This window comes from Numenius arquata, chromosome 12, assembly GCF_964106895.1.
Source record: "Numenius arquata chromosome 12, bNumArq3.hap1.1, whole genome shotgun sequence".
Classification (NCBI taxonomy): Eukaryota; Metazoa; Chordata; class Aves; order Charadriiformes; family Scolopacidae; genus Numenius; species Numenius arquata.
Window position 1 is genome coordinate 3,431,271 of NC_133587.1, and position 17,619 is coordinate 3,448,889.

Consider the following 17,619-nt stretch of genomic DNA (forward strand, 5'->3'; position numbering starts at 1 on the left):
CAGCCTGGCTGGATGGTGGCACCAGCGAGGGCAGAAATGGATGGGAAGGGACCGTGGAGAGCTGGTGGGGGCTTGGGGTCCAGCAGGTGACGTGTGGAGAGGGGGCTCTGCAGGGTGGGGAAGAGAGAGCTCCTCCAGTCATGTGTTTTCCACCATCTCAGACAGGTCCATGTGTTATCCCTGCTTTACAGGTAGGAAAATGAAAGTCGGAGAAGGGGCAAAATAGTGACAGGTTTGCTCTGAGCTGGGAAGAAGAGATGAAGCCCTTGCTCCTTGCTTTAATCACAGTAAAGATCCACAATGTGGGGGCTTTCTGGATTCCAACTGGGTTAATATTGAACTCATCCTTACTGACAGGTCAGGGGGAAGCTCCTGGCTGAATCGAGCCCTGCAATAAGCCCGGTTCAGTGCAGGTGGCAGAAGCCCGTGTGTTTATTTTGGATCCCATATAATCCTGGTTAACATGAAAAGGTCATACACAATCCAGTGCTTTTGCCAAAATTTAGCGTCCCCTTTGCCAGCAGAGCCATGGGGAAGGTGCAAGGAGATGAAGAGCAGTTTTGTGGTGTTGCAAAATGGCACAAATGAACTTGTGATTCAAGGAATTTTTCAAAAACACAGGCTTCTTGCTGCTGTTTGGCACAAGTACCCCTGCAGCCAGGGCAGGCTTTGCTTTTCTTGAGGTGACAGTCAGATTCCCGAAACCCACCTGTAAATTGTTTGATGTATTTTATAAGTAATGACTTCATTTTTTTAACTGGAAAAAAAAAAAAGCAAGCAAGTGTTTCCCATGGCTAAGGGCTTCAGTTACACTGCAGTTGTTCCATATAACCTGATCTGCAATCAAAAAGAAATAAAGCACAGACTGAGTACGGGGGTTAACATCTCCCTGTTATAACTTGCATATTTTTCCATTCATTCTTACAGCAATTTAGAACTGATTTAAACTCCAGGAGATCATGGCTGGGTCACTCACGTGCATATTTATTTTTCCTTGAAATCACTAAAAAGCTGACGTATTTGAAAGGAAATAGGCATTTGCCAGGAGCCTCTAAATACCCGTCCATCAAAATGAATAGAAGTGAAATGTCACTGCAGACGGCAGCGGAGGAAACTTGTGTTTGGTCTGGTTCTGCCAAAAGCAATAAGGCTGAAATGGGGAGCACAAAAAATGACAGATGCCAATGATGCGTTGCAAAAGGCCAACAGCATATGTTTTAAACCCGGTATATTGAGACTGAGACGAGGGGGAGGGATTGTTTCCACCAGGGTGGTTTTATGCTGACCTGACGTTTTCTGACCCAAACTGAATAAAACTGAAATCCAGGCCAGCAAAGGTAATGAAGATGCTCAAGGAGTGTGGGCTGCAGGGTGGCTGTCCTTAGCCAGCCAGCTCTGGCGATGCTGCAGACGTTACTTCTAAGTCAAACCAACCCTCTGCCATGATTAAGGCTGAAACTGCACCTGTTTTCAGTCTTCTTCAGGTGAACAAGTTAAAGCAAGACCATCCCAATGAGTCCTAAATGTAACGCCTTGGGAACTCCATCACGAAATAAGAAACAAAACCCTTGTTTCTAAACTGTTGATACATACACCCAGCTAGGTCTGTGGCATCTGAAATTGCTTTATCACAGCCACCATAGGGTCATTAAATCTGTGCTGTGAGGAGCTTGTCTGCCAAGGACTGCTCCTCTAAATGCTTCTCCCTCTATGATCAGTGCGTGCGTTGCAGGGACATGAGAAAGGTGCTGTGTGTTTGTATAACCTATACTGATTTTGGTCACGATAATCAGAAATACTTACTTCTGTATGATTTAAAGCAGAAGTTGTTCTGGAGTCTGCCTGCCCAGTGATTTGGCCCGTGTTGCTTATTTCCCTGCTCAGAGCAGAACCCAGCTCATACTGTACCGCTGTTGGGATTGTCCTGCCAAGAGGGCAGTGCCATCTCCAGGACCAAGTAGGCTGAGAGGGTCAGAGCCTGCTCCCCATCAGGTGTATAAGCTCCACTTAGACCTGGGACAATGCATTGAACAGCTGTATTGGAGAGACCAAGAATGTAAAATATGACATAGGAATTCCAGGAAAATTCAGTATGTGCTTCTCCGTCCACTCTTTCAGTGCTGTCAGAGATGTGTAGGGTTGTAGGTCTCAGCTTGTGGTCCCTTAACTGAGGACTGCAAAAACTTGGGTTTTGATGTGCTGAAATGTAAATTTTACTCCTCCTTCCTGATGTTTGCCTTCTCGTAGGTCCCAATGAACATGCTGATTCACACTTGCCTCTTTTTTGCCTGCCTGCCTGCGGTGAGCCATGTCTGGGGACGAGTGGGCCAAGGTAAGGAGCCCTCCTGCCCTTCCTCAGGGCAATTCCCTATGGTCTGGATGTCACCTGGGTTAGCCCAGCCCTTGCCTGAATCCTTCCCGCTGGCAGTGATACCACATGCGAGGGACATTCCCAATCACATGCAGGGTTTCAGAGGGCTGCTCTGCTCTGGTGTCTGTTGGTGGAGCTCCAAACAGCCTGTCCCCACACGTGGAGAGCAATGGGAGATCAGGGGACCTGTCTGGGGGGAGCATCTCCATCCATCTCCACCCTGTCCTCATCACTGGCAGCAGTTCAGTGTGCTGCTTCCTTCCACCAGGATGCATTTCAGCCTGTATAAGCAATGAAGGGTGCTTCTGGGATCTGTAAATGGAGCTTGAGCAACAGGAAGGAAAAGGGTGTTGCTTCTATTATTCCCTGCATCTGTCCTGAGCTCTGAAACTATTGCTTTGGATGTACAATGGTGATGAGTGGTGCAACATCTGGATAAGAAAGCACATGAGGTACATTCCTCCTGTAACATATAGTGCTCCTATAGTACCATAAATGACCAGAAAATACCTATATCACCTCACCATAACCTTTCTGATGTTGAAGATCCACCTTTATATTATGTTTGAACCTTCTGTGGAAGTGGTCAGCACAAAGGTTTCTAGAGAGGTGATGGCACTTCAGGGTCTCCGTGCTGTGTGTCTTCCAGATCAGCCTCTACAGATAATTCTGGGCTTAACTCTCAGCCAGAGAGCAAGGTTACAGCATCAAATAGTGCACATCCAACGCAGGGCAGGGAAACAGTGGAGCTTTCATGGCACTGGGGTTCATTTGCATCCAGCACATAATGGTGCTTTAGAGGATGCTGTCCTTTGGTCTGTCTGGGGACATTCTTGCCTTTTTAGCTTCTGAGCTCCTAGAGTGATGGCCGAGGAGCTGGACATCTCCGTGTCTAATCTAAAGAAGACAGCTCCATGTTTAATCTGACTATGAATTCCCTCATTGTTCCGTGATCTTTTACCATTTCTCTTAGGCGTGATTCTGGGATTTTATTTTGCCCCTCACCCCTCTTCCCCATGTTTTCTTTCTTCCCCTTCAGATTTGCCAAGGGTGAGATGTGAATCTGAGCTTTGTTTCCCCCAAAATAGTTATCTGCTTGTCAGGCAGCCTGCAGGAAGTCTCCGCGAGGAAAGGTTAATGCACAGATGTTGGGCTGAGACAAGCAAGTCCTCACTTCCCACTCTCCCTGCTTTCCTGGGCTGTGACTTGGTGGCAAAGATGTCAGGAGATGTCTGGACATTGTGCAAGACCAGATTAGGGACTTGAGGAGTCCTGGGCAAGACAGTTTGCCAGCACTGAGTGGACACTCCAGGTCATCCTAAGCTTCTTTTTATGAGTGATGGTAAAAGGAAAGAGATTGGTAACAACAGCAAATGAGGGTGGGCATTTAAGTGCAGATACTTACATTGTGCAGGCAAAGAACATGCTCACTCATTGCTGATTAGGGCAGCCCACTGGAAAGGCATCTGTAGGTACAGCGTCAGGGAGGGGAGATAAATCTGCTGAGTTGCCGTCCTACATCCAGTCAAGTGAAAAAGTTTCATACGGTGACATTTCTATGACAGAACATCTATGTTTTGCCAAGGACTCAGTGATTCAAAGAGCGACACGTGAGTTCAGACATCTAGCTGGGGTTTAAAATATATCTGTGAAATCCGGAGATGATAGGGGAATGTGTTCTTTCTTCTTTTTACTTCCTTGCCTGATATTATTTTTTTCCTCAGGATTTGTCATTTAGTTTGTTGCTCCCTGCAGCAAACTGATACAAGCTGGTGCCCATGAGTTATGGTCCTGCCAGGAACTGTTATTTACACTTTATCAGGTTTTCTTTCTTTTTTTCTTCTGCTTTTTTTTTTTTCTTTTTTTTTTTTTTCTTAACCCAGCAGGTCCTTAGAGCTGCCTCTGAAACAATCTTTCTGCAGATGTATGAGATCCATCACCTGGGGGATTTCTCTATTTCTCAGCAGCCCAAGCCTATTGAAGAGCCTCACTGAGCCCTTTTATCTATTTCCTGCTCTACCATTTCAGATATTTACACCAAACACAATTGCTGAAACAAAACATCCTGCATGAAAGCTCCTGGGAGAGTCCTCCAAGATGTGAGGGGTGCAGAGAAAGCCCTTACCTCTATGTCAGGCTGTTTTCCCTGTTTGCAGCAGTATATATCGAGTTCTCATCTGAGTACCTGAGAAAATCCTCTTTGCACAGGGTGGAGGGTACAGATTGCAGCAACTCGTGGTAGGTTTCCTGGCAGAGGTGCAGGAGTTGCTGTGTAGCGTCAGGAGATGCTGAGGACTTGATGGGATGACAAAGGTTCCTTCTGCACTGTAACTATACCCTTGTACATAGAGGAGATGACACGGGGTGTTTTGGTGGTACATGTGTGGAGGGAGGGAGGAACTGCATCCGTAACAGCATGGACATGTCTCCTCCCCAGGGTCGGGCCGGCTGAAACTCACTGTCCTTTCGGAAGACAGGCTCCAAATGAAATGGAAAGAGACTGAAGGGAACATTAACGGCTACAAGGTTCGGGTAAAGCCCATGGCAGGTATGTGCTAATGCACTGGACGTCAGACCCAGCAGAGATTTGTGTATGAGTGAGGGACTGAGCTCCACCTTATGACCAGTGGACTAAAGGACTTCAGTAAGAGCATATTTAGACCTTAAGGCAATAGAGGTAAGGCAGAGAGAATTATCCATTGCTTGTTCTGGTTTCAAGTGTTGATTACCAAGATCAACTGTATGGACAAGAAGCTTTTCTGGCCAGTGGTCTACAGTGCCACATCAGTGCAGGCACAGCCTCGCTCACTCACAAGAGGGAGATGAAATTCACCCTTCTTCATCCTAGGGGAAAGCCTTACCCAGAAAGTGTTGCTATTTGGCACTGTGTGAGAAAAAAGATGAGGAAAGTTTCATTGTCAGGTTCTTCTGTGGGAGCTCCCAGCTCTCCCTGCACTTGCAGGGACATGGGATGGGAGTCCTTGATGCTCTGTGTGTGCGGAGCTCAACCCCTTGGCTCCCTGTCCTGGCTGAGCTCCAGGTCTCCCTGACTTTGGACACTGAACCTGGTGGTGTTGGAAGGACACGATGTCCTTCAGTGGGGAGCAACGGTTGGAGGCAACCTTGGTCTTGGCTGGCATTTGGTTTTCGGTCACTGCTTCTTTCCCAGTGAGCTGGAGAAGGGATCTGTCAGGCAGAAGTGCGTGCAGCAGAGCTCTTGTGATCATCTGCCCACTCTGAGCTCAGCCCCCACCTGTTTCCCAGCTGAAGTAGGAGGTTTCTCATTCCTTCCCTGCTCTGTTCCTTCCCAGGCCTCAGCAGAGAGCGATGAGCATCCCGGGAATGCAGGGAATCCCCACCAGCACTCCCAGCACATGCCTGAGGCTTTCCCTCTGCGTAGGCTGGGGAGCTCCGTCTCCAGCCCTAGGCATGAGCACAGGGATGAGGGGGTCAGAAATGCATCCATCTCCATAATTTAAAGCTTGTGGATCTTTCCTAATCACAGGGGTTTAGGGAGGTAATTTGCCTCTCTCCCTTCGGTTTGTGTAGCACAGGGACCATGGCTTTGCAGAGCTGCCTTCCTCCATCTGCTCACTGCTGTGCCAGTGCAGAAATGTCCCTGTTCCTGGCTGGTCAAAGCATCACAGCCCCAGGACATGTCTGGAGGGGTCTGGAGGCAGTGCTGGCCCCACAAATGAGCTGTCTCCCCACAGAGAGCAGCTGCCCTTGGAAAGCGATGGGGTTTGCAGAGACAGCACAGAGAGACTGGCTGGGATAAATAAGATGAGTCCCAAGTGCCAGTGATGACCTCTGGAGACACCGAGCCACTTCCTCATTTTGTCACGTATGACCATCAATTGGTTGGATATTTTCATAATCAGTATTTACTAAAAGTTTCCCAGTCTTTACCCTCTGAAGGCTGTCTTTTCACTGAGCATCTCCTTGAGAAGTTGGTGAAAGTTGCACTAATGCTGGATGGCAACCGGTTTTCCATTTTGGGCATGTATCGGGGATTTAAAAAAAAACAGCTAAACATTCTCAACTCTGGATTGGGAAAAAGAGTAAAAACAGAGATCCACAAAATTATAAAAAAAAGAAATCGGAGTTGACTGAGGTCCCTAGGCAGACATTCCCTGCATTTCAGCGGTGTTATTGCTACTGTCAGCTTAAATTTAAGCTCTAAGAGCCTCTGAACTGTGGTTTCATTCCACCTCAGGCGACTCAGAGCAAGAAGTCATGCTGAAAACCAAGACTCCCAAAGCCACAGTGGGGGGGCTGAGCCCTACCAAGGAATACACGCTGCAGGTCTACGTGCTCAACGGCTCCCAGGAAGCCCTGTTTGCCAAGAGGAAATTTGTGAGTAAGTAAAGAGCGTTACATTTTACTGTTCAAAGAACTCTGAGGGTCTTGGAGATGTGGCTTCTAAGAGCTCATCCTCCAGACCTCATCCCCCTGAAGATTCTGTGATAATTACAGAGACTGTTACTATTTAGGTTGGAAGGTTAGGGAGGGGGATGCTGAAGACACAGGAGATGAAGGATGGACTGTGGCTCATAGACCTGTCTAGATTAACTCTCCCTGGTTTTGGTCTTCTTACAGTAGAGGAACTAAAAAATGCATCCCAGACTAGAAATAACCGAAGAAACTCAGGAGCTGCATCAGGAAAGAATCTCACCTCTTTGGGGAGCTCAGCAGCTGAGCACAGCGGGGTGGCAGAGGCCACCCCACCACCCCTGAACGCCGTCCTGACACAGCCAGGTGGGTGCAAAGCTGTCCCTAAAAGCACCCCCACCCTCCGTCTGCAACCCCTGCTTCATCAGAGACATTCTTTCAGTGAGACATGTCTCCCAGTCTCATCTCTTGCACCTCTGAACTACGAGAAAACAGTCAGCAACCTAAAAATATTTGCCCCTCGTGCCAGGCAAACTGTCCAGCCTGACAAAGCTCTGCCATGTGTTCCTGGGGCTGACAGGTATTCAAATTAAACAGATACAGTCACATCCTTCAGCTGAGAACAGATCCCTTTGAGAACAAGTTGCTCCCAAAGCACTGGGGCTAATGATGCCTGATTTTCCAGGCTGCTGAGGGTCCTGACTGTATATAACTGCATAGATTCTTGTGCGTCTAACAAGAAGGTTAAAAAAAGCATTTATACATGTTGGTGGAAGAGAGACTCATCAGGGCCATTATACAAAAAGACTGGCACTAAGGTAGGATGTTTCTGAGTCACAAACTGCTGACGCCTGGAGAGTACACTGAGTATCAGATGCCATGGTATATTTTACCTGTTTTATATTTTATAAAATTTAACTATTTTTCATCATTAAAGATAATGGGAAGAACAAACTTTTGATGTGATCCATTACTGATGTTATTATTATTAACTCACGAGCCCACTTGCAGCCCTCAGAGAGGCATGAATGTGGATGGTATCCTCTATCTACCTATTTGCAAAAGGTTGTAGGACTTTTATCCTCTCAGAGCCCCCTACACCTCTGTCAATTGTGGCTGAAATAAGCAGACGACTGCAGCAGGTTACATGGGGATAACACAGCTAGGGACAATGGTTTTTTTCTCTTTGGAGCACAGCAAAGGACAGAGCCGAAAAGAAAAGGCAGAAGGGGACTCAGCCAAAGGGCTCAGGAGAAAGCACAAGAAACCAGCCTGGTGTGGAGGCCAGCATAACAGAAGCAACACCAACATCCACAAGATCATCCCAGCGCACTCCTGCAAACCCAGAGCGAGAGTCTCTAGGAAAAGAAAAACCCACAAAGGATTCATCGAGGCGAGGTGAGAGGGGTTTCAAACATCTCTTGCTCCTTCTTCCCCACTGTTTTCCTTAAAGATTGTTGAATACAAGCCTTCCATCCCACTCCCTGCCACCAAGATTTTCAAGAGTACAAAAGCTGCTGATAGTGATTTTAATTGCTAGGTCATGCTTTGGGGAACACGCCAGGAATCACTGGGGAAGTTTGGAGTTCTGCAGAACATCATAGATTTTAAGGCAAACTGAAGCTAGGCCAAAAATTCCTTTAATTTTTTTGGTTTAATTTATTGTTTTACCACTATTCTCTGTCTTTGCATCACCACCTCCTCCTGCTTCTGGCAGATTCATGTAAGAGTTTATATTCTTCAACAGTCCCCCAGCCATGGACCTTTCCAAGCCTTCAGAAGGGGAGGAGTGCAGTGGTGATGTTTATTACCCAACCTGCTCCACCTCCTGGACTTGTTCTTCATGTTTCACAGATAACTGCTACATGATGTTCCTTCAGATTCATCAGTTGAGAGTATGGCAGGGCAGATGACTTACAGCACTGTTGAAAAAGTGGGAATGGGATTGTCCAGAGCATCCTCATTTGGTCCCTTGAGACCAGTAGGAATCCATGGCTGTGAAAAGAGATGGAAGAGTAACCACTTCGGAGCCCACTGAATCTTGATGTGTTCGTCTAGTTCATCCCACCAAAGATGGAAAATCCCCTGTCCGAAAAACTCAAGGAAGATGTATTTGATCAGCAACATACCCTATCTTATCCCTTGTTAAGCTGCAGGCCTGGAGTGGGGAGAAAGGCAGGGCTTGAGTATCTGTGATGCCAGCAGGTTTTTACAGAGATATTTAATATAAAGCCACGAAATAATTACAGCCCACAGGGGATCTCGTGATGGAATGGAATTAAGCAATCACTTGCAATTCTTGGAGACTTAGCCTAGATAAAAGGGAAGCACTGGGCTGGGGCTGAGATGTAATGGAGCTGACAGCTTGCAGAGAGCAGTGGTTGGGTTAGGCACACACTTCCTGACAGATTTAACCCATTCTTTACAGAAATGCAGCTGCGCATCATTCAATTTCTTGGTAATGAGGTGGGTTACCCATAGCCACGTGGTTTTCCCGAAATGCTGGGGTGCATCAGGTTGGCAGATGGTCCAATCGACCATCCAGACAAGGCCTTTACACTCTGCATTTTCTTTTTATCTTAAAACCAAAGCAATTTTTTCTCCTTTAAAATTGCTTCTCTCAATATCACACCTTATACTCTCCAGGTTCCCAGTTTCAGTGTGACACATCTGCAACGACCGATATCGTCCTGCTCGTGGATGGATCTTGGAGCATCGGACGCAACAATTTCAAGCTCATTAAGGAGTTTCTCAGCAATTTGATTTCCCCATTCAGTATTGCCCAAGACAAGATAAGAGTAGGTAGGACACTTTGCTGTTTCCTGACCTTGGGAAGTCTGTGTTCGAAGGGGCCTTGATCTCTGTACCTGTGCTTATGTGCTCCTCTGAGGAGCTTTTATTCCTTTTCCTACCATCTGGTAGCAAGCTCTGTCCTCTAGTGGCTGTAAGAAATAGCTACATAGTGAAGAGAAGTGATGTCTTCTGGGCAGCACCAGGTCGGGCATTGATGCTGAGACACATTTGGGGTTTGCTGCCTACCTCTGACGAGGTGCTCAGCTTCCACAGTACCGCAGAGACAGCCGTGGTGGCAATGCCGTATCGGTGCTGCTCTGAGTTCAGCTCAGAACAGTGTTGCTTCCAGTTCTGAGAGTTGGTCACCTCAGCATGACAAGGGCTACACAGAGAAGAGGAGCTAGAAACCAAATCTGCTCACTCCAGACCCATTCATCATTTTGGGCATCCTCTCATGGCAAGCCTGATGCTGCCTCCCCAAAATGAATCTCCTCTTGGAGCTTTACCTTGGCTTGCATGATGCCGATAGCTCTTGTCTTCCCCAGGGCTGTCCCAGTACAGCAGCGATCCCCGCACAGAGTGGGATCTGAGTGCTTACTCTACGAGGGACCAGGTGCTGGAAGCCGTGAGGAATTTGCGGTATAAGGGCGGCAACACCTTTACAGGTAACTCTGTCTCTCAGGTCACTGCTAAATGATCTGTGCAGCTGCAGTGGGGGAAGTTGTTCTCATGGGGTGACCTCCACGAGGGTAGAGAAAAGAGTAAAGGTGGTGGTGGTGAGGGTTGCTTGCAAGGCTGTAGCACACCATCCATCTCTGGTCCTCCCCAGGTCTGGCACTGACCCACGTCCTGGAGCAGAATTTGAAACCAGAGGCTGGTGCCCGGCTGGAGGCTGAGAAGTTGGTAATCCTTCTGACTGATGGAAAATCCCAGGATGATGCCAACATGGCTGCTCAGACGTTGAAAAACCTGGGCATAGAGATATTTGCCATTGGTAAGCTCACAGCCATCGATAAGCCATAGGAAAAAGTCAATCTACTTCTGATCTTCCTCAAATTGAATGTTATGCTCCCTCAAATTTGATGGGAGCATCCTGCTGCTTTAAAACTAAGGTAACGGGTAAGACCTCATTACATTGTGCCTAAGATGAAAATTAACTCAACTCATTTATTCAGTGCAGGCAGTGTCTTCAAAAGGGATTTTATTTGTTTAGACAAAACACTCATTCGCATGAAATATTTCATAGCTCCCATCCGTAAGACCTTTGCGAGCCTCAGAGACCTGTGCCATGAGAACAATATTCTCAGCTGCTGAATTAGGCAAGAGAACATTGTATTGGGAAGGGCAGGAGACCTCCATTATAATTACTGCCTCTCACAATTTTCCATTTCTCTGAGTAATAACATTATCTGCTCTTTGCTACCCAGCAGCAATAATGGGACATAAAATGGCCTTGAGCAGCTCTGTCCTTGATGACTAAACAAGTCTGCTAGACTAATACATGGGCAATAAAGTTACATAGAAAACTCACCTAAAATTGCAATCTCCAGAACTTTAAGTGCTAATTTATGTTGGGAAGACAGAAGCAAGGGTTTATTGCATAGGGTTATGTAGCTAAGTGTCTGGCACTGTGATTTCTTTCATGAAATGGGTAGAGCTGCTGAGCCTCAGATGTGTACGTAGCACAACACACAGCTGTGTACCTGAAATCATTTGGAGATGTGTTCCTGGTTGGGGTATTTGCCTTTCCTTTCTGGTTAGAGAAGGATCATGTTGTTTGGTCCTTAGAGATCAGGACCCGAGTATTAATGTCAATAGCACCTTGGTTGTCACTGCAAGAGGAAGGAGCCTGACAAAACTGTTAAGGTAATGGTCTTGGATCTGAGAAACCGTGTGGGTTTCCCATCTGGCAATGGCACTACTTGGGCAATGCTAGGATGACCTTCAGCCTGGCACAGGGAAGCAAAATAATAATATGTTGTGGGGCTTGGTCTGCAGAAGGTTAATGAGGATGCAGAGCAGGATAGGGATGGAGGATGATCTGTGCCGGTGAAATTCTGCTAAATAAATGATCTGCTTTTTGCTCATCCCTGACACTCTTGAAACGCAATGTGATGTTCTGATGAACAACAGACTCTCTGTGGGGAGTGCTGGCACCTCATAAATATAAAATTGTTGTATATTCATTCACTCATTCCCCCATTTATGCCAACTGCCTCTTAGGGTGAAAAATATCTGCCTTCCTGGTAGCAAAGCCTGCAAGCGATGAGGAGGCAGGAAAACAGAAGAAGGATTCACTAGACTGTCTCCAGGCCACAAAAGACCATCTGAGCCCACAGAACTGAAAGCCCCTCCCAGCCTGGACTGAGGCTGTTGCTGCAGGAAAGCCTGAGGCCATTCTCAGATACCACCATCCAACTGGCATGACTGGGAGGCTCTGCTTGGAGAGCAGGATGATGGTGGACCCATCCTGCCCCTGAGCAAATGACACAGAAGCATGAGGCAGAAGCTGCTCCTCTTTGGGGAGTTTTCTCAGTCTCGATCTCTGCTCTGGTTGCAGGGGTGAAGAACGCGGATGAGGCAGAGCTGAAGCAGGTGGCCTCAGAGCCGCTGGAGCTCACAGTCTACAACGTGCTGGATTTCCCACTGCTGAGCTCTCTGGTTGGCAGGCTCACCCGGGTCCTGTGCACCAGGATCAAAGAGAAGAGCAACAAGGAAAATGCAGGTGAAGTGAAACCTCCTCACTGAGGGCTGAGCTTCCTCCTGCTCATCATTCACTTTCCTTGCCGTCAGGATTGACCCTTTCTCATACCTTTCCCTCCATGAAATCCACCATCCTGTCAGCACCACCTAACACTTCTCCTCCGGTGCTGATCTCCTTGCTCAACCTTGTGATTGTTGTCTTCTACAAGACCTTCTGGATGCATTTTTTTCCACTCTCACTCCACTGCAGAATCCCTCCTGTCTCTAACAAGTCACAGAGAGATACTACCTGTAGATGTTTCCATTCTGATGATTTTGCTTTAGTTATCTGCTTTTGGCCTGTGAGCAAATACAGGCAACAGCCATTCCTATCAGGGTTTTGAATAACTCTTGATGGATATAATCACCTAATGGCAATAACTATCATTGTAGGGAAGAAGGGACTTCTTTTCCTCTTCCATTATCATATGGTGTGAAAAAGTGCATTATAACCACCTCTTTTTCTGATTTTCTTCCAACCAAGAGGAGGCAGAAAAAGCAAAAAGGTTAATTTGAGAATATATCAGGGAGAGTGTACAGAGAAAATGGGGAGGTAGGAAGAGGAGATAACAAAACATTTAAACATTTCCCCCCACTTTATTTTAAATGATGGATCTCCAAGGAATTTTCAGGTTAAAACCAAACAGACTATTTATTTCCTTTGCTGGAGAGCAGCTTGTATAACGAACAAGAGAGTGAAGAACCGCTCCAGGTGTTAGCTTAGATCCTCAGGAGAGAAATATCATGTATATATTTCCATGTCTCCTTGCTCTAATATTGGCCTGGGGAGAGTAGGAAAGTCTAACTTACAAGCATACCTTTATTTTAATTCTCTGGAGATTCATAGAAATAAATTGATTAATCCTTATTAATTTGTTTGGTATAATTAGATATTTTTCAAAGGTGCATGTTAGGCTAAAGAAAGATGGGCTGCTCAAAAAAGAAACCAAAATAACTTCTGCTTGTTCATTTTTGACAAATTTTGACGACTGAGGAAAGCTGCGTCATCTTTTGGATACGTGTAAAAATGCAGAATTGTGTTGAAAAAATATTCCCAGCACCCAGCAAAATACACAGCCTCTTCTCTACGGAGTATTTATGTTCTTCGTGTGCCCAGTTTTAAAATATTTATTTCAGAGCAGTTTGGAACAGTTTCTATACTCTATAGGGAAGGAGACTGTAACTTGATTTGAAAAATGTCACTTGTATTTATGAGCTGGAAAGTACATTTGGCAGGAGAAGTCTGAATATAAGAAAGTAACTGTTTTTAATTCCTAGGCAGCACTGTGAAAGATATCCCTGTGAACACGGGTCCCCAGCTGAGCCCGACTGACCTTAAAATATCAGCGGTGACCTCTAAGAGCATGCACTTGACCTGGAGTCCTCCTCTGAGACCACCAAAGAAATACCGGATTGTGTATTATCCTTCTAAGGGTGGTATCCCCAAAGAGGTGAGAGACCTTTCTCTGGGTATCTGAGACTGCAATATCTTCCAGATGGTGGCTGGGAATTTAAGTAGACCTGAGTAGACAAACAAATGAAGGTAGAGGTACAGTTCTTGTGGAACATCAACTAAAGTCAGAGATGAAATTAAATACACAATTAGTGTAAATGTGATCAGCTGATAGGATGACAAGACAGAAGAGGAAATGGGATGAATATCATCTTGCTAGAAATACTGCAAGCCATGCTGATGCCAGTTTTTCTCTTATGCATTGTTATCCCCTCCCTAAAGCATCTGTTTTGACTCAGAGGACACACAGGTACACAGAACTGTCCAAGGATGCTCATCTGGGATGAATATGACTTCGAAAAGCAAATCTGAATTGTTGATGGGTTTCCTTTGATTTCAGTGAGAGCACAGTTAGAGTCTTGTGCTTGGTACTTGCACAGATGCCAGCCTTAGAGGACAGCAATGCTTATTGCCTTTTATCTCCCTGTTTGGGGCAGATGTTAGCTGCACAAAATTCAGAGGGTAAATGAACTTCATGTTTCTGGTCACAGATATGCCACAACGAAGCCACAACGCTTGCTAGGGAAGGCCAATTCAGCCATTCCTTTGCTAAAGAGTGTCTAGCATCTCCCCATCTTGACAGCCTTCCTTTGTGCTTTCAGGTGGTTTTAGATGGAGCAGTGTCCTCTTTGCGGCTTTCCAATTTGACCTCGCACACGGAGTACCTGGTGTCGGTGTTTCCTATTTATGACACAGTTGCTGGGGATGGGCTGAGAGGCGTCACCTCCACATGTAGGTCATAAGTAGCGAGAATTTTGCCGATGCATGGTTATGATAAGTGAACAAAGCTCTTTCTTTGTGGCCATCTCAAACCGGAGCCTGGCATTGTATTTCCTCCCCTCCCTCAAGTTCAGTCTGTCTGCAGCTATCTCTGACCAGACAAGACCCTGAGCAACCTGCGCTAATTTGGCCCTGACTTGAGCAGAAGGTTGTACCAGAGACCTTAAAGGGTCCCTTTCCACCTCCGCCATTCTGCAAAGGAGACCACTGTGTTGAGCTCCCCCTGCTATGGCAGTAAGAAACCAAGCTGGAAATATCTTGCAACTCCTTGCTGCTTTTTTTGTCCCTGGGCTCCAGATGAATTACACCTATTCTCTGTGAAGTGGCAGCTCCACTGTGTTAGATGTGAGGTAGATGTTTCACCAGCTTGCAGTAGCCGTTGCAAAGCCAGGTCTCCTCTGGGGCTTGAGCTGCTGCAGACCTCATACACTGAAGGTATCTTTCTGCCTTCTTTTCCCCTTCAGTGCCTTTGTCTTCCCCTCGCTCCCTGCGCGTCTCTGAGCTGAGCCACAACAGTATGAGGCTGAGCTGGAAGGCAGCCCAGGGAGCCACGCAGTACCTGGTGCTCTGCTCCGCAGCCCCCGACGGGGCAGAGGACTATACGACGGAGGTAGAGTTCACGAGAATAATGATAATATCATTGTTTCTCTGTCTGGGATGAGTTTAGCTCTAGCTCTAACCTTTGTAAATCAGTATCATGTGTTTAAAACAACAACAAAAAAGAAGTGCCAGCATTATTGTCAGCAACATCTTTCATGGAAGGTGTTTTTTTTAATGATGTATCTCAGAGTGATTTGTAACTGTGAGGATTTCACGTGGGAAATTAAGGCATAGGGAGAGAACTGACTGCAAACCCACGCTCTGAAATCATACCTTTTCAGCTCCAAGTGTAACTGCTGTATCGTTGAGGCTGTACATAAATGTCTTCTCTGTGTTTATCTTAAAACGTTAATTGAAAATTTGTTAGGGCTGAAATCTAAAAACAGGCTTACAACACTGCATAATAATAAAACAGTGCTCGATGAATGGAAGCCTTCTAAGAACCCTTTGTCATGTGTGCATTTTAATGAGTTATCTGGAGTACCTGTAGAAAGAGAATATGAATTAAAAAAATAAGAAAATAAATGGGGGGAACATGTACTGCCTCTGACTCAGATTTCCCCCTCTCCCCCCTGAATGCACAGAAATAGGAGCCACTGCAGGATGATTTTCAAAACAGAAATTAATGCTTGTACTCCGCTTTCAGTGCGCAATTGTGGGGTTCTTTTTAAGATTCAGAGCATTTGAAGAGAGACAAACATTTAAAATTTTATTTTAGCACATTAGAGCATTTCTGCAGTTAGCTGACCCTACTCACTCTAAGAGTGCAGTGCTCTAAAGCTACGGGATGGCTGCAAAACCAGCATTAAAATATTCCCAGCCTTTTATAAAACAGTGCTGCGTTGTGTGCGGACTCCTGTGAGTCTCTGGTGTGTGTTTCTGCAGCGAGGAGACAGCAGGAGGAGAGCTGTGGCCATGCTGTGTCAGCGGCAGATGGCAGCAACCCGGCTGCCATGGGTCTGCTGGCAGCAGGCAGCGCTTCTGCAAGAGCTTTCCATGTGGCTGAGAGAAGCGGGGTCACACCTCTCAGGTCCCCCCTGATCAGACCCAGAACAACAGCATCGTCATCTCTGTATAAGGGTCTTACACCTCTGTAGACCAGGGTAGGAGAAGGTGATGTGTAACACTCAACGTGTTTGGTGTCCCTTGGGAAGAGAGGCAGAGCACTGACCACTGTAGACTGCCTACCCAAGTGGTGAAGTCCCAAAGTGGAGAAGTCCCCTCATTGTAACAAAAGAGACCTTGACCTGTGTCTCTCTAAGGTCTTGCCCTGTTTAGGGCATTGGTGGGCACCTCAGAACTTGAAGGGTAGCCCCAAAACATATCTCTGTTGACAGGTGAAGGTGGCCCAGCCTGAGGTCCTGCTGGACGGGCTGTCGCCCAGCACAGAGTACTCTGTTGCGGTCTACGCCATGTATGGGGAAGATGCGAGTGATCCAGCCAGCATCCAAGAAACCACCCGTAAGTGCTGCTGCTGCTGCTTACTGAGTTGTTATTAAACACTTAAGGCAGGAGAGATGTGTTAAATGAGGTGCTTCCCATATTGTGCATGTGGCTTGTAAACACGCTGCCTCTTCCCTGCCTGATCTTAAGTGAATATTGGTCCCTGAGGGGATCTCTAATTATATGGTGAGCCGTGAAAAAGGAGTGATTTTCCCCTGGTAAGAAAACATCTGAAAGAGCTGTTCCCTGAGGTCTTTGTTGTTTGGGGAGGAAAAGGGAATTATTTGGTTGTTTTGTCACGTAAAGCCCAGGTAGCCTTTCCTGATGTCCCAGAGACATGTACGGTAATGACATAAAGATAATATTTTCCTGCATGGTGAATGAGTCTCCTAGTTCATGGTGGGGTCATTTATGACCAGCAGGAGGCAACCGGTCGCATTGCCATTGTGCGGCCTGCGAAACCTCAGAGAGCTGTCACTAACTGTTGTTGCAGTGGCCTTGAGTCCTCCCAGATACCTGAGCTTCTCTGAGCTCAGCCATGCGTCTGTTCGAGTCAGCTGGGAGGCTGCATCTCCGGCCGTGAAAGCTCACCGCGTCACCTATGTCTCTAGCAGAGGGAGCAACGCTGGGGAGGTGAGACCTCAGGGGGTTGGTGGAAGGAAAAGAAACTTGGGAGGTCAGATACTGTCCTGTTCTCCTACGGCTGCGTGGTTCAGGGAGGGCTTGTGGGCACTTTGGATGCTGTTGTCACCAACGAGCTATGTCCCATGCTCCTCTCCTAGTACTCATACAACTCCTCCACTGCAGGTAGAGGTTCCTGGCACTGCAACATCCACTGTCCTGAGACCTTTGTCATCCCTCACCCAGTACTTCATCAGTGTCCGATCTACGTACGATGAAGGGGACTCCTTTCCAATTACCGGCAATGTTACCACCTGTAAGTAGGGGAAGGAAATGCTTTTGGTCCCAGTAACCGGTGACAGAA

At 46.7% G+C, this 17,619-nt stretch overlaps 1 protein-coding gene across 1 annotated transcript in view; it reads left to right on the forward strand.

Annotated features, from left to right (window-relative positions):
- Positions 1-2,253: 2,253 nt before the first annotated feature.
- Positions 2,254-17,619, forward strand: part of COL20A1 (collagen type XX alpha 1 chain) — a 46,719-nt gene continuing 31,353 nt past the window's right edge. The window contains exons 1-15 of the mRNA XM_074157206.1: positions 2,254-2,332; positions 4,809-4,919; positions 6,588-6,731; positions 6,971-7,129; positions 7,961-8,161; positions 9,410-9,565; positions 10,102-10,221; positions 10,386-10,550; positions 12,117-12,281; positions 13,577-13,749; positions 14,414-14,543; positions 15,056-15,201; positions 16,529-16,652; positions 17,128-17,267; positions 17,442-17,571. Of these exons, the coding sequence (XP_074013307.1) occupies positions 2,254-2,332; positions 4,809-4,919; positions 6,588-6,731; positions 6,971-7,129; positions 7,961-8,161; positions 9,410-9,565; positions 10,102-10,221; positions 10,386-10,550; positions 12,117-12,281; positions 13,577-13,749; positions 14,414-14,543; positions 15,056-15,201; positions 16,529-16,652; positions 17,128-17,267; positions 17,442-17,571 (2,143 nt within the window). The remainder of the gene's footprint in view (positions 2,333-4,808; positions 4,920-6,587; positions 6,732-6,970; positions 7,130-7,960; positions 8,162-9,409; positions 9,566-10,101; positions 10,222-10,385; positions 10,551-12,116; positions 12,282-13,576; positions 13,750-14,413; positions 14,544-15,055; positions 15,202-16,528; positions 16,653-17,127; positions 17,268-17,441; positions 17,572-17,619) is intronic.